Source organism: Macrosteles quadrilineatus, unplaced genomic scaffold (assembly GCF_028750875.1).
Source record: "Macrosteles quadrilineatus isolate MER2022 unplaced genomic scaffold, UCM_ALF_1.0 Scaffold_1__1_contigs__length_201487025, whole genome shotgun sequence".
Taxonomy (NCBI): Eukaryota; Metazoa; Arthropoda; class Insecta; order Hemiptera; family Cicadellidae; genus Macrosteles; species Macrosteles quadrilineatus.
The window spans coordinates 44,349,036-44,367,014 of record NW_026542594.1 but is presented as its reverse complement, the minus strand read 5'-3'; the positions used below and the strand labels follow the sequence as shown (position 1 = coordinate 44,367,014).

Below are 17,979 nucleotides of genomic sequence, written 5' to 3'. Positions count from 1 at the left end.
AACCTAGGTACTTGTTAAACCTAATGTTATTTAAATAAAGTTAAGGGAAAATCCAACTTATATAGTGACTAAAAAAGCAAGAATGGAATCGGAAGCATTTAACTCTTTGACTCACGGCAAAAATAACCGACGACTAATCAGTTACTATTAAGGAAATTGACAGGAAAGCAGGCTTACCTTTAATTAAGTCCATATAGACACATAAAATATAAAACACAAAAGTTTAAGTTTTCACAGTCACTGACCACTTTTGGAAACACTGGAGAAGCGGCAATGGCAGTTGTAGTTTGCCATTTCCATTTCTCCGGTGAACATTTCTACTTTTGTGCTGTATATATAATGTGTCTCTATGGACTTATTTAAGGTAAGCCTGCTTTCCTGTCAATTTCCTCAATAATTCCTGTCAAATGCCCTATCTTTAAACCAGACTAATCAGTTACATCAGTTGAAGACTTCTCAGAACAGCAGCTGGTTTGCATATTTAGTGTGCATTTTTTCAGATATGCAGGCAAAACTATGATATAAATACACATAAACCTTTATATAACGCAAATACAATATCTGACCATTTCAAACCAAAATAAATGCTTAGCGATTAAATGTCACCCGAACTTATATTTTAAATTATTAAACTAAAAAAAAGCTTTATATAGATCTGTGATGCATGGCCCTAAAGTAAAATTGAAAGCTACTTCACACACTGGATAAAGAAGTTAAAATACTACCTCACAATTGCACACTTTATTCCAGTTGACAATTTAACTTCATCTTGTGTATTTAATGACACAAATTTATATTAATCTTGTTATTGTAATGACAATTTAATTAACTCTTTATGCTCTTGTCTTGTTTTCTTGCTGATGTCTTAACTGAATCTTTTTAGGCATAAAGACTCTATCCTTTACATATAACTGTTTAACCTCTATGGTTATTGAATTAATATTTAACCATATGATTTTATTTACTTTTCTTTAATAATATTGTCTTGTATTAGTGTCTTCATTAAAACAGTTTAGTTTCTTTTGATCTTTTAATTTTTATTGAAATAAGAAATAGAACATGGCGCAGTCGGTAGGACATACTTAATTCATTCAGTTTAAATGACAATGACAAATCTAATTTCAAAGCTGTTATACAGAAGTTTGACGATCATTTCCTTCCTAAAAAGAACTTAATTTTTGAACGGGCTAGGTTTCTAAAACTTACACAAGGTTCCATGCCGATTGAGAACTTTATCACAGACCTTCACAATCATGCAAAAAACTGTGATTGGGGTCAAATTGAAGAGGAGATGATTCTGATGGTTTTGATTATTGGTATGCGGGACGAAACACTAAGTGATCGTCTTCAACTTGAACCCGAATTAAAACTAAACACAGCTATAAACACTATCCGTAGATCTGAAGAACTATCAAGACAGAAACAAACTCTTAACTTGACTGACATAGCATTAATAAATAAAAATACTCAACATTTAATTAAGACAAACATTATTCCCAATAAATCAAACAATGATCAAAATTTTAAGCGGATTAATGACAATAAAAGCCTGTCCCATGTCGAAAAGAGATGTTTTTGGTGTGGTTCGACAGTTTTACACAAAAGATTAAACTGTCCAGCTAAACAATACAAATGTGGGTTTTGTAAAAAAGTTGGTCATTTTCCAAATGTTTGCAAATCAAACAAAGTCAGTCAAATTGAATATGATGATACTGACCTTGAAACACCCATTGAAAATGTTTGCTCTCAGTACATAGACCCTCAAACATTCATTGGCATTGTAGGAAAAAACTTGCGTGATGATCCATGGTCTGTAGTGTTAAATATGAATGACAGTGATGATGTTCCTTTCAAAATTGATACAGGAGCAGACGTAACGATTTTGCCTTCCGACATTAAACTGAATAAGAAAATCAGGCTCACTCCCACATCCAAAACATTTAGTGGCGCAAATGGTCAAGCTCTGTCAATTTTAGGAACTGCTACTGTAAAATTATCACATAATCACAAAACATGTTATGAGACTATATATGTTTCTAAGGGCACTTCCCAGCCACTTCTAGGTAAACCTGCAATAACAAGTTTGCAGTTACTTGCTCGAATCAACGAAATACAGCCATCCAGTAATGACTGGTATGACAGACACCCCAAACTGTTTGAAGGCTTAGGTTCCATTGATGTCAAATACAAAGTAGAACTGAAAAATAACGCCAATCCATTTGCAATCAACACGCCTCGTCGGATTCCTCTTCCTCTTTGGGAATCTACTAAAGAAGAGCTTGAAAGAATGGTGTCAATGGGGGTGATCGCTGAGGTACACCATGCCACAGACTGGTGCTCTCCAATGGTTGTTGTGCCAAAGAAGGACTCTAACAAAGTTCGCATTTGTGTAGATCTTACTAAATTAAACAGATGCGTCAAACGAAGATACTATCCTATTCAACCCATCGACATAACACTTGCCCAAATCTCAGAAGCAAAATGCTATTCTAAATTGGATGCTAATAACGGATTCTGGCAGATCACATTGGACGAAGAATCCCAAGATTTGACAACGTTCCTGACACCGTTTGGACGTTTTAAATTTCTGAAACTACCCTTTGGAATAACATCTGCACCAGAAGTGTTCCAAGAATGCGTGAATCGAACCCTTAAAGGTCAAATGAATGCACTTGCGCATATGGACGACATAATTGTTTGGGGGAAAACTCAACAAGAACATGACTATTTCTTAGAAGAAGTACTTACCAAACTTGAAGGTGCTGGCTTCACCCTAAACAAAGACAAATGCTTGTTCTCTCAAACCTCGCTAACCTACTTAGGTCACCATTTATCTGAATCAGGAATCAAAGTCGATGAGACCAAAGTCGAAGCTATACGAAAAATGGCTCCTCCAACAGATATTTTAGGAGTTCAAAGGTTACTTGGTATGGTGAACTTCATTGGCAAATACATACCTAACAAAAGCCGGTTACTAAAACCCATTACCGACCTACTAAGTAGAAAAAACGAATGGTGTTGGGGTTGTGAACAACAAAAAGCATTCGATGAATTGAAAGAATTATTGGCTTCTCCACCTCAACTTGCATTCTATGATAAAAATAAACCGACCATGATTTCTGCTGACTCTTCTACACAAGGCCTGGGTGGAGTACTTTTACAACAACAATCAGATGGGAATTGGAAGCCTATTTCTTATATTTCACGCACTCTGAGCGAAACCGAACGAAACTACTCTAACATTGAACGAGAAGCTCTATCATTAACATGGAGCTGTGACAAGTTTAAAGACTACATTGTGGGCAAGCACATCACGCTAGAAACAGATCACAAACCTTTGGTAAGTATTTTGACTATTAAAGAGATCAATGATATGACTCCCCGTCTTCAAAGACTAAGACTTCGTCTGATGAGATATTCCTACAATGTGACATACACTCCTGGCAAACATTTAGCCACTGCTGATTGTCTCTCAAGAAGTCCTGTAGCAGCTAATGAGAGTTATGATTTAGATGAGGAAGTTGAACTGGCCATCCACACAGTAACAAGAAACATTGCCTATGTAACTGACATGGTTCTTGATAGAATTGCATCGGCACAGCGGGCTAGCTCAGAACTCAGGGTAATTAAATCTTACTGCTCAACTGAATGGCCTGATAAAACTAAGATTCCCAATAATCTTAAGCCATACTTCACAGTTCGGGATGAAATCTCTTTTTGTGACGGACTATTGCTTAGAGGAGAACGTCTCATAATCCCGACAACTCTTAGACAAGAAATGTTGACAAGAATACATACAGGCCATCTAGGCATAACGAAATGTCGACTTAGAGCCAACAATAGTATGTGGTGGCCAGGAATGTCACTTGACATTGAGAAATTTGTTAATGATTGTCCCAAATGTACTGAACATAGAACACAACATCATGAACCCCTTTTGCCCAGTGAGCTTCCATCTCGTCCTTGGGAAAAGGCAGCGATTGATCTCTTTAAACTTGAAGGAACATGGTTCGTAGTAATCACTGACTGTTTTTCACGTTATTTTGAAATAGCTACATTAAAGAACCTGTCAACTGCTGAAATAATCGAAAAATGCAAATCTGTATTCTGCCGTCACGGTATACCAATTGAGCTACGATCTGATTGTGGTACACAGTTTGCTACCAGATACACTGGTCTTGAAAACTCTGAATTCAAAAAGTTTGCTCAAAGCTATAACTTTAAACTTGTGACGAGCAGTCCAAGCTACCACCAAAGTAACGGTGCAGCTGAAGCTGCAGTCAAAATAGCGAAGAGTGTACTAAAGAAAAACAAAGACGACCCATATTTAGCCCTCCTAACCTACCGCAATACACCTCTATCCACAAGTGGATACAGTCCTGCTCAGCTAATATACAACAGATCACTGCGAGATAACCTGCCTGTTTTACCTAAAAAACTTGAAATCAAACCCGATCTCTCTCAACTAAAGGAAAAAGAAGATACTTACAAAGCATCTTACAAGAGAAACTACGATAGGCGCTACGCTACAAAAGAACTTCCATCGCTGCCTGTAGGTAAAAAAGTATGGATCCAAGACCTAAAAAGAGAGGGTATTATTATCAGCTTAGGACAAGAGCCAAGGTCATACTGGGTTAAGACAGGAAACACTACGTTGAGAAGGAATCGACACCACCTTTTGCCTTACAAAGGTAATACAACCAAACCGAACAATCCTATTCCTTTATCCATCAAAGATACAACGTCAGATCCTCTGCCATTTACTACTGTTACTCAAAACAACTCTTCCCTATCAAATACTGCTGAAAGAACAACTACTACACCATCTAGAATAACTCAAGATAAAAGTAAACCTTTTTCACGATCAACTACTCCCAATCAAGAAGCTGCAATAAAACAATCATCAAGAGGCAGAATTATAAGACCTACGAAACGTTTTCCTGACTAAACTCTGAAAAGAAACTCAAAGGGAAAGATGTTTAACCTCTATGGTTATTGAATTAATATTTAACCATATGATTTTATTTACTTTTCTTTAATAATATTGTCTTGTATTAGTGTCTTCATTAAAACAGTTTAGTTTCTTTTGATCTTTTAATTTTTATTGAAATAAGAAATAGAACAATAACATCATAAAGTGACCAATTAAGGTTTGTTCAACTGAAGACTTGAAGACCTTGAATAGTACCCAAGCAATAATCATTTAAAATCCTGCCATTCTTTTAAATACCCCCGCCGCAGCAAACCTGCCGACTAAGCGAATTTCCATTTGTCTGAATTGATTTTCAATTAAATGTATTTAAAAACATTAGGTTTAATGAGTACGGTACCTAGGTTTGCTGCTACAAGGAAACTAATGAAGTGTGTTTTTTAGTAAAATGTTGATAGCTTAGTATAAAATAAATAACTTTGCCAAGTTTTATCAAAATATATCCATAAACAAACAAAATACAACATTTGACAATATTCTCCATAAGAATAACATGGGAATTTTAAATTTACAATTTCTTAAATTTTCTCTGTTACCTATAACCGAACAAAAATACTTTTACACACTAAATTATTTGTTTTTTTAAGCTCTTTAAAAAGGGCTAAAGAGAAATTGGGAAATTTTGTTTTTTGAGGGTCAAAAGTGAGTAAAACCAATTTTACCCCATAAAACCCCCGTAAAACCCCGTTCCCATGGTCCGATCATGCTGGTTCGCGAACTCATTCAAGTTTATCCCGCTTTACACCTTTAAACCAAATTTCATCAAAATTGGACAAAAATTACTCAAGTTATCGCGTTCACGGACGTATATCTATATAAATAAAATTAGAGTTTTGTCTGTATGTTGCTTAGAATAATGAACTTTTTGGTTATTTTTACATTTCATAGGTCAGAGAAACCGAATCAAACCTTATCTCAATTTCTGTCTGTCTGTCTGTCTGTCTGTCTGTCTGTCTATCTGTCATTCTCTTGGTAACGCTAAAATACGCACTTTATTACAACTACTCCTCAATAACTATAGCACTGTCCCGCCTGAAACTTATTTTCCAAATACTATACATATATGAGATGGTTTTAGACGTATTTCATCGAATATGAGACAGTTAGATATTTAACAGTAAACCCTTGAAAATCAAGTTTTTGTCGATTTTTGACGTGGAATTTCTGGAAGCCCATGTTAACCTTATGAGAAATGAAATTATTGAATCTTAACAGCTGTTTCAATTAAACAAGTTGGTTCTGTTCTGTGATGTTCAATAGCATTAAAGTTACAAGGATTACCAACAGGGTGCAGCACTAGCACTATTATTTCTTTTACATTTATGACAACAGCTAATTTGCAACCTGGAGGCGAGTGAGCGTAGCGAACGAGCTAACCTGAAGGCAAGTGAGCGTAGCGAACGAGCTAACCTGAAGGAAAGTGAGCGCAGCGAACGAGCTCCAACATACAGGTGAGTGAGCGTAGCGAACGAACTTCAACCAGGACGTGATTGAGCCATGCAAACGAGATCAGATAGTAAAAATAAAAGTAAGCCTACCGTTATAGGATCGACCGGCAGACACAGAGGTAATTTAACCTTTTATTGATTGTCATACCGATCCGGAACAACAAAAAACAACATAAAATGAAGCTATGTATAATAGTTTGGCCAGCATATCTTAAAATATGCAAACCAACTGCTGTTCTTTATATAAGAAGGTTTCAACTGAATATTATAAGATCCCCGTGCGTAGAACGGGTACACAGCTAGTATATATATATATATATATATAAATCTCTATATATATACATATATAAAAATTTGAACGAATGGTATTTTTGGCCTCTGGGGACATCAAAATGAAAAAGTAAATTGGTCCCGGGTCTAGGTCTTACCGTGCCACCTACGGTAATAGCTACTTCCCTATAGGGAAATTCGCTAAAAACACCCTGTATTTTAGCTACACCAATGAAATCAAAACATATCCTACCTAAAAGGAAAACAGTTAAATTTAAAACTTCTGTAAGAAAGATGCAACACCAACGATAAATAAGAATTAAAGTAATGTGTGTTGTGTTGTAAAAGTGACTCTCGCTCACACTGGTTCTTGGGAAAAGTACCGTTACCAAAAATTGTGGTCGAAATGCGCTTATGTGTAATTGGGTAGGCCTACGCACCAATAGGAGATGCCCCATAGGCCTGTTTTGGCGGTATGGTCTAATGATAACAGCGCAATAGCGGTGAGTGAAAACCGTAAGTGACATATTGGAAAAGCGAGTTTCACAGAAAAACACCACAACGATCAGATCACAACCAAATCGTAAAGGTCTTCCGGGATCGCAGCAACACCCCCGATCACAGCAACACCCGCGATCACCCACTGCAGTTGTAATTATTTACTTGATACCAAACGCTGTTATGAGTGGAATCCTCGATTGTAGGCTATTGGTGACGATGATTTAAAAATGTAAGTTTCCCACTCTTATACAACACTGATTTGTGGTATTTTTCCCGGTTATCAAAACAAAACTCAAGTATAATTTGATAGACATAGAATCTCCAGGTTCCTGACCTGAATGATGATTTTTTAATTTACAGTTACACATTATTGTACTAGGGATCACTTAAATCCGAATTCGTTATGTAAGGCCAGTGTTGGGGAAGCTACTTTTAAAATGTAGCTAGCTACAACTACTGCTACATTTCCAAAAAAGTAGCTTAGCTACAGCTACAGCTACAGTTCCGAAAAAGTAGCTAGCTACAACTACAACTACAATGAAATGTAGGTACAGCTACAATTTTAGCTACTTTTCCAAAGACGTTAATTTTTATTCCACGCACATTAGGTAAATGTAAAATTAATTGCAACTACATTTTTATTGAACAAACATTTTAAAAAAATGTCAGTATTGTATCTAACATTACTTGGAAAACAAATTATTCCTAGATTGTATTTAATTTGTTGGCATTATAAACCTAACATTACAACAACAGACCCAAATAGTTGGGTGTCCCATCATATTTAGTAATTATTTTTAAATATTGCATTATTTTTAAGCATCTTAAAATGTAATTTTCACTAAGTTCAAAGTACATACAACCAAACTATATTTTAAAAGCTAATTTTATTAATTTAATATAGATTCATTTATAGATGTTTTATATCAACAATTAAGACCAATAAAACTGCAAAAAGGTTATTTAAAAATACTTTTTGTGTTACAGAGCCTAGCCTACTGAAATTGGAGTTTATTGCCTTTCTTTACTTTTAATGTTAAAAACAACATTGCTATAACTTTTAAAGTGATAAATTACTTATTCTACGAATAACACTTTTCAATGTCAAGAAATCGTCCTTTATTGTCATTATGCATAGGGCAAATTGTGCTTCAACCTAGTTGGTAGAGAAAACAGTATTCAGCAACTTATCCTGAAATCGGCTTTTAATTTAAGCATGATGAAATTTGTAAAGTAAAAATAACATGTAGGCCTACTTGGCTATGTAACAAGTTGGCTATAGTAGGCTTGTTCTTGCAAGGACCAAACAGATATATTCATAATAATTGAACTTGGTATTCGTCTTAAACCATAGCCTCAGTCCTATACAAGAGCTGTTAGCAGGAGCAAACTATGCTATTTTTTCAATGTAAGTTTCATGTTATATGGTGATTTTTTCATTACAATTATCATGTAGTCTAGGCATATCTTAAATCTCATCAGGTAATTTCCTCTTTGCTAATTTAGTAAACCTTTGAAAAATCTTCGTAATCTAACCAAGGAAGGGCTTGTGATGATAAACCACAATCAACAGCTGAAGCAAAGGTTGATAGACCAGCTTTCTCATTATTTCAAGGTGTGTTGGTTTCCATTAAACCCCAAGTTGAAGCATTATCGATATAATAAAGAAACTAAATTGATTACTAATTCCCCTGTCCTGTCCTGTCAATCACTTGCAAGCATTCAATTCAATAGCTTCTCTTGTCACCGGTACCGTTTAAACGTCGTCTGCATCTAGCGATTTTATTTTATCTGACAGTAATCATAGAGTAGTAAATTAAGGAAATGAGAGCCAAAAATGTGGATAACACTCATTTAATGGCCTCTATGTCCACACAACGTTGTAATAGGGAATGAAACGGCTGCAACCAGATGTTTGAAGCCAAGAAAGTAGGCCTATTTTTTTTTTAATCTCAGTTTGAAAGAGGTTGTTTCACGTAAGGTTGAGGTTATTATAAAAATCACTATCTCAAACAAGTGTTAATGTAGCGAGAAAAGTAGCTGAAATTCCGCTACAACTACTTTAAAAATGTAGCTAACTACAGCTAAAGCTACAAAATCTTAAAAGTAGCGTAGCTACAGCTAACGCTACAAAAAGAGTAGCGCGCTACTGTAGCGTGGCTACTTGTAGCGCGCTACTTCCCAACACTGTATAAGGCCCGGTTCACACGAACGACAAACCTAGCAGACTAGGCTTGAACTAGGTAAGCACTAGGTAAGCACGACTGGGTAGCGGACCACAGGATCAAATGGAGCCGTTCACACGAGCCTAGGACCCCGACTAGCTAGTCGTGTTCGAGCTTGGTGTCCCAAAACCTAGTCGGGCCCCGCTTCCCAGTCCGTCGTGGCAACTACCCAGTCGCCCAGTCGAACTGCGTAGCAGTACATGTAGCCTTATGGGAGCGTTCACACGAGCGATCGGGTAGTCGAGCTGCAGCTCGCATTCTTCCCTTTGTTCTCATTGTTCACCAGTGATGGATCCGAGTGGTTTTGATATCGATATTTTCACCTAGTCCGTGGACATGTCGTTCGTGTGAACCGGTGTGATCCTGTGGACCGCTACCCAGTCGTGCTTACCTAGTCCAAGCCTAGTCAGCTAGGTATGTCGCTCGTGTGAACCGGGCCTAAGTCAAAAGGTCACTTGAGGTATCTCACTTGTTTTAATGAACGGTTTTCGATTTGTTACAAAATGTGATTGGAAATTGTAACGTAATTTTCCTGGCGGACGACAAGTGGGAAATTACGCCACCGGTAATAAAACGAAGATCCCAGGATTCGCCCTAGTCTGGTCGCGGGGAGTTTCCCAGGAGTCGATAGTGATTCGGATAGCCTAAATTTGATAGCCCTGGTTGTCAGAGCTCGAGACGAACGTTGCGGGTTACTAAACACCCTACTCGAAATCACCACTCTAGCCTAGGGCTTGTGGGAAAATAAATAATTTTGACTTGACTCTGTGGGCAAATATCTAAAGGACACACTAATAGCTAACTCAACGAATCAACAAGTAAGCTAAATAGTCACTCCGCTTACCTACGGAGTTAAATCGTCAACCTGTAACAAACAAGGTTAGTACAAGATAGGCCTAACCTAGCCTAACTCCCACAGAGTCCAAATTTGCTAAAACAAGAAAACAAGTTGGCTTAAATTGCACAAGTGAGACACGAAACGAGAGAAAACTGAAACTAAAAATAAAACTGCTCCTGGAGCTGATAACGAAAAACTAAAACTTTAACTTCCTCACGTGTTCAACTTAAACCAACTTCGACAGAAATTGTCCAGTAGAAACCTGTCTGCTGGGACAAACTTTGGGACGTTTGGGAACTTTACAAAGGGTTTTAAAATTAAAAAAGAAAGTCCCAAGATGGATTATGAAACGTAATTGAAAATATATTTCACCAACTGCAGTTCTTTACTCAAATTGTTGGTTAAGGCGTATGACTAGGTCTGCGAATCAGGCCTAGCCTTCAAGTTCAACCAAGTTTCGTACACGAAAACTGGTCAAGTAATATACAATAATCTGTAAGTTAGTTACAAAACTTACCCGATGACGAAATTATATCAAAATATTCACTACAAAACAATACACACGAACTTAAGCTTTCAGAGCTTGCGATACGAACTTTAACTTGCACGAATTTTCGAGAACGAACCAAAAGCGAAACCAAAAGCGAAACAAACTTACGAAAAGCCGGGATTACGAATGACAATTCTCTTCTCTTCTCAGTTCACCTCCCTCCCAATTCGAGACGAAGGTTAAAACACTCGCTGATTGGTCAACGAGTTACATAAACAGAAAAAAACTGGCAGCGAAGGCAGGCGCATGGCAGCTTTAACATGCTTTAAAGCTGCCTCGCTCAAAAGGTGACCCCGCTGCTCATCTTCTCTCCCGTAGCCCGCCCTCAGACGCAGTCGAACAGCCAAACAACCAAACTGACACCAACGTCGTCTGCGGTCTTGGAATTTGAGGTTAGGTACGATGTCAGTTTAGTGTCGCGACTAGGCTTACTCAACAGCTTATGTTTAGCTGTTTAATGTTCGTGGTTTAGCCGTTATTTTACCCCCTACACATTTGACCCGTTACAAAATATTGCAGTATTTAGGAAACATTCAATGTAAACATATCCGTGACAGCTAGAAGTGACTCAAGTGAGAATCTTAATCCAAACAGCTGTTCGTTATTTCATAAATGACGTATGTTGTAAACATTGGGAGAAAACTTAATAAAAATCGCACAAAATTGGGTTTTTGATGGTTCGTTATTTTATTTCCAAAGTAGCAAGGCTATATTTTATAGCCAAAGACACTCTCACCAATCCAGTGAATACAAAAGAATGATTTGAATCTTGATCGGTACTCTAGTTTTTTTGGAGAAGGGCGTAAATTGAAATTTTGGCGTTATAGACAGAATGACAGAAATTGAGATAAGACTAGTTTAGGCTTTCTTAGGCAATGAAACGTAAAAATAACCAAAATCTGCATGATTCTACGCAATGTACAGACAAAACGGTAATTTTATTTATATAGATTAGTTATTTTGTATAATTGTAAGGTTTTGTATAATTGATCAATAGTATACTCTGTTAATAAAATTTTAAATAACATATTAAATACTAAACATCAATCCACGGTTGAGTGTCAATTGGGAATCGTATTATGTCATCACGTAAATCATCGTGTCGTTTGTCCGCGCCTGCAGTACATTTATATCCGCCATTGCTACACAAAGCAGACAAACTTACTGCGGTCATGTTAAGTAGATACCGGCAATAGTTCCTCGCACTGAAGGCTGAACTAGAACTACAGAATGAGGGAATGAGAGGCGTTGTCCGCCATATGTACTAGGGAACAGTACATTGGAACTAGGGAATTGTAATAAAGCCAAGAGCCAATGGGCTAGTTGATTCTTCTAGTTGGTACTAACATAACAACATTTTACACCATCTCAATTTTCTAGCAGAGTGGCCGTGGCAGTGCTAACCCCCAGTTGTTTAGTTTATAGCTCAGTGGATGCTCGCTATGGTAACAGCGCTAGCATGTTTTCAGTCTACAACTATTTTGTTTCGAAAAAAGCAAGAGCGGTTCCCTGATTCTGTTTACTTATGAAACTTGGATATGTTAAATAACTGAGACCGCATGATAATTTTAAACTACCATAGATAAACAGTATAGAGCCACTTCTATAACACCAAAACAAACTTAAAACATTATTATTAGACAGGAATTAATAACAAAGTAGTAAAGTTAAAAGTTAATCTAGTTTTTCTCAGTTTGACTGTGCAGTGGGTTGGATCCCTGTTGCATATCTAGGCTCAATTGTGTAGTATAATTCAGTTGTGACTTAGTGATAGTGACCCTAAAACCATAGAGTAGACAGCACATTCTTCTTTCTCCTTCCACAACCAGAACACCCTGGAAAAAGAGCTAAAAGCTAAAAAAAATGCTATGTGTATATTATGTTTATTTGTGCAATTTCCTCTATTTTTGTCAGTAGGGTTTGGCTGCTGTAAACCTATTCAGTAAAAAATCCTTAATACTCCTGGTCTTAAGTCAACTTAACCAGTAGACTCCCTCTTATACGGACTCCTCAGGACCGAGGCCAGTCCGGTTAAACCGACGTCCCCAAAAACTCGTTAAAACGGACTGTTTACTGTGATATTCGACTTAAATTTAGGAGAGCATTGTATTTAGACACGTGGTCTCAAATCTTTCCCACGAGAACAGTTGTTTCAGTACTGCCCACTTCCTGCCGATCTAGTCCGGTTAAACCAATGTATTGATAAAATTTGTCCGGTTAAAGAGATGTAATTTCAGCCGAGTGTAGTCCGGTTAAACCGATGACCAGTCAAAAGGTGTCCGGATAAGAGGGAGTCTACTATATTGTGGGTTTAGTGGTTAATATACCTTAGTGAGTACTCTGCCTGTATGGATGTCACTGAAAGCCCAATGCTGGTCACTAGAGGTGGACAGGACGTAGTCTCCTGTGGGATGGAGAGATAGTCCCGTCACTGGGGCATCATGTGCTCGGATCATCTGCAGTGGTTGATTGTTGGGAACATTCCATACTCTGATGGTTGTATCAGGTGATGCGGTTATTACTATGTCCTGTCAACAAATTGTGTCAAACTTAACAAATATATAGAAATTAAATATTTAATAACTACAGTATTTCATTAAACGAAACACTTTTAATCATAATACTGATTAACCAAAATGGCCTGAGAAAAGGTTAATACCAAAATTGTTTACTGCCACACAATGTAAACTACAAACACACTACCCCCCTACCCTTTGATTTAAAACATCTGACAGCTAATGTATTAAATAAAGTATGACAAGATATTATCACTCCTAGAAAACATATTTTGTACGTAATATTACATTTTTTTGTAATAATATTAATCTGACCGAGTGAGCTAGCATCATGCCATTTCACATTCAGGAGGGCTGACTATCAGGCCGGCCATTCTGAGGGAAGTTTGTATGGTTTCTTTCCTCTCTTAGGGGCAAATGGAGGGATGGTTCCCTCAAGGGCCGTCCCTGTCAGGCAGAATGGAAGAATGGACTCTGTCTTAACTCTGCTTGGTTATCAAATCCCAAATAGGTAGGATTAGAATTCTATTGCTTTTTAAATCCAACAACAATTGTTTATCATGTAAAAACATCGAGTCATGGACGTTGACAGACGCAAGTAAGAAAATTAGGGACATTTAAACTAAATTACACCATCGCTATATAAGTAATATATACAGTACTGTACATAAATATAAAATTATTGTTGTTTAGTATTTCATACAATATTTCAAACCAACCAGTAAATGATCTTTTGTTAATTTATTGCATTTTTGTTGTTAACTAAGTGTATATAGGTACAACAAGTTAGATTTACGTTTATTATAAATTACCATTGCTGCATATTAACAAATTTCTGTAGTCCTACTGTGTATTGCCAATAAATTATTTTATCTTGCTTCTACGGTTACAAATAGCTTGAGCTCTACGTAAAAACATTGACAGAATCGAACACCTCATTATCTTCATTTTTGGTATGACACCTTGAAAAACTCAAATCTTAAAAAACTCAATAATTTTATTTTTCCCTTCCTACTTCAGCTTTTAGGTGTGAGGTCCTGTATTAAGCTTTAAGTTAGTTCAGATTAGAATAAAAGTGTTATGGTAGATTGGGATGAACAAGTAAGTTTAAGATTTGGAGGTTGTCTTTATACTAGGGATGGAGGTTTTTGAAGAAGATTCTGGTTAGGCTCGATGATTCTAGAATTTTGAAGACTGATTTTAAAAGATGGTTCAGAGATTAGACCAGGGTGGTAGGTGGTTATTAAATTTAGGTGTTGGTCTTGATTGTTGATGTTCTTCTCTTTTCTGGGGTTTTGTTGGATTGTGCTGCTTGTATTTGGGATTTTACAAGGTTTCTAGGGTAGTCTTGGTTTTAAACGCTTTCTGGAGCTGGTTATTGTATGTTTTTTATTTTTATTTTCTTGGTCAGAAATCAGGCGAGTCCTTCTTAAGGCCAGCCTGTAGGGGATGAATCGCTTTGGGTTATTAGGGAGGCAGCTTGAGAAATGTAAATATTGATGATGGTTGGTTGGTTTTATATAGATGGAAGTGCTAAGTTGGTTGTTGGAGACGTTAATTGTTAGGTTCAGTAGTTAACTGATGTGTTTGAAAAATCCCACGTGAACTTAAAGGTCCAAATTAATTTAGGCTTTCAAGTAATGTTAGCTGATCATCTTTACCATGTGTCCAAATTATAAAAATTTCATCTATGTATCTGAACCAACAGAGGGGTACTTTTTTGTGTTGTTTTAGACAATTTTCTTCATATTTTCCCATATACAAGTTTGCATAAAATGGTGCTATTCTAGTCTCCATGCCCCCTTAATCTGTAGGTGGACTCGCCTAAATTACAACCAAGAAAAAAAGAAAACATACAATAATCAGCTCCAGAAAGTGTTTTAAAACCGAGGCTACCCTAGAAACCTTGTCAAATCCCAAATACAAGCAGCACAATCCAACAAAACCCCAGAAGGGAGAAGAATATCAACAACCAAGACCAACACCTAAATTTAATAACCACCTACCACCCTGGTCTAATCTCTGAACCAACTTTTAAAATCAGGCTTCAAAATTTTAGAATCATCGAGCCTAACCAGAATCTTCTCCAAAAACCTCCATCCTTAATATACAGACAACCTCCAAATATAATAAAAGTGTAATATAACATTAACATTAGGGATGGACGGGTCCCGAAATTTCGGGAATTTTTCGGGAAAAAAATATTCCCGATTATCGGGACGGGATTACATTTTATTCGGGAATTTTTCGGGACGGGATTTGGTCCGATCGTCGGCGATTTTGCCGCTTCGCGAGTGCCGATGACGCCGCTATTGCGAGCGATAGGTCCGCGAACGCAGGAGACGAAGTCATTTCGACGATTGCGCCGTGATCGCGAGTCATACCAACGATCACGCCGTGACCGCGAGTCATACCAACGATCGCGCCGTGACCGCGGAGTCCTACCGACGATCGCGCCGTGACAACGAGTCATACCGACGATCACGCCGTGACCGCGGAGTCATGCTGACGATCGTGCCGTGATCGCGAGTTATACCGACGATCACGCCGTGACCGCGAGTCATACCAACGATCGGCCGTGACCGCGGAGTCCTACCGACGATCGCGCCGTGACAACGAGTCATACCGACGATCGCGCCATGACCGCGGAGTCATGCTGACGATCGCGCCGTGACCGCGAGTCATACCAACGATCGCACCGTGACCGCGGAGTCCTACCATTGATCGCGCCGTGACAACGAGTCATACCGACGATCGCGCCATGACCGCGGAGTCATACCGACGATCACGCCGTGACCACGGAGTTATTCCGATAATCACGCCGTGACCGCGGAGTCATACCGACGATCGCGCCGTGACCGTGAGTCATACCGACGATCATACCGTGACCACGAGTCATACCGACAATCACCCCGTGACCGCGAGTCATTTCGACCACGAGTCACAAGTTTCTATAGGTACCTGTAAATTGTTACCCATTTTTTGGTTTTTATAGATCAGTGCCACAAACGGTAAAAATAGATTTCGTATGTCTTTTTTGGTAACTGCAATACTTAAGACTTTCTTTTTATGCATAGAAAAAAATCCCGTCCCGTCCCGTCCCGAAAATCGGGAAGGAAATAAATATCCCGTCCCGTCCCGTCCCGAACCAAAAATTCAATCCCGTCCATCCCTAATTAACATGTTCTTTAGTTGCATTATATAATGCTGAATAAAGGGCCTTCATGTTCAACCAAAATGTTGGCTACCAAAAACTACATCTTTCCCATTTTTTGTTTAAGAATATTTCTACTGTGCATAAAATATTACAAAATCAAAATGTAAATTTAAAAACTACAACAAAATGTCCAAAAAAAGTTAATTTGAAATTTGAAATCCTACTTCCTACTAATATTATAAGTGAGAAAGTTTAGATGGATTGATGTTTGTGACAAGTAAACACGAAAAATACTGGTCGGATTGACCTGGAATTTGGTGTGATGATAGCTCACATTCCCAATTAACATATAGTCCCATTCTTATCTCGAAAACCTTTCGGGCTCCCCCCAGTGGCTCTGGAGTTTCCCATGTTAACCTTATGAGTACGGTATTCATATTTAAAAGGAATAAAATAATTTTGTCACCTGTTTCAACTACACAGGTTAGTTCTATGATATTAAATTATATATTATTATTGCAAACGCAAAGCACGAGTATAACTGCAATAAGCATTTTATACCTATACGCCAACCCTTTACGAAGGACAGGTACTCTGCTAGTAAATTATAAATGTGAAAGTTTGTATGTTTGTTTGTTTGAAGTTCAATCACACATTAATCTGATAATCGGATTAATCTGAAATTTGGGATGATGATAGCTCACATTCCCGATTTACATATAGGACTATTATTATCTCAACAATCCTTTCAGGCTCTGCCCCAGTGGCTCTGTAGTTTCCCATGTTAACCTTATTAGTATTCATATTTAAAAGGAATTAAAGACTTTTGTCAGTTGTTTCAACTTAACAAGTTAATTCTATAAATAGCAATAAAAAGTTTTAAAGTTTACCAACAGGGTGCAGCAATATTAATTTTTTGGCATTTAAATGACAACAGCTAATTTAAACAGTTTCATCAAAAAGCTGTGATACACAATGAGAATTATCAAATTAGGATTGTTTACATTTATGTTTATGTTTTAAATTTAATAATTGGTGACATGCATTCAACAGAAATACAGTAGGTAGGCCTACTTGATGTGTGTTTTAAAATGGTGCACTAGAATAGAATGCAACATTATACTTTAGACAACACAAATTATTCAAAATATTTAATGGGCATATAAACTGCAGAACTTTAAAATGAAAAGATGAGCCTGCTGGAATGTACTATTCTGGTGGAAAATCCCTACATGTATTAGAAGAGCCGATACAGCTATGAAAGAACTTAACCTTGGAGAAAAATTTGTCACGGCATTTCCAGTTTCAAGATTTTATGTTCTATGAATTTTAATTTGGAGATTAAACATGTTGTTTTGTATTAATTAATAGATGATAATATCTTATTTTTGTGGTCGTTGGCGAATCCACCACTAGTAATTATTTGCAAAACCGTAGAAGTAAAGACACAGACCTGAATAAAAAGAAAAAGTTCAAGGAAACAA

General features: G+C 37.3%; 1 protein-coding gene across 1 annotated transcript in view; it reads right to left on the bottom strand.

Moving 5' to 3' along the window:
• Positions 1 to 17,979, bottom strand: part of LOC128982865 (pre-mRNA-processing factor 19) — a 73,301-nt gene that overhangs the window by 11,967 nt on the left and 43,355 nt on the right. Inside the window, exon 6 of the mRNA XM_054401912.1 lies at positions 13,150 to 13,350. Within this exon, the coding sequence (XP_054257887.1) occupies positions 13,150 to 13,350 (201 nt within the window). The remainder of the gene's footprint in view (positions 1 to 13,149; positions 13,351 to 17,979) is intronic.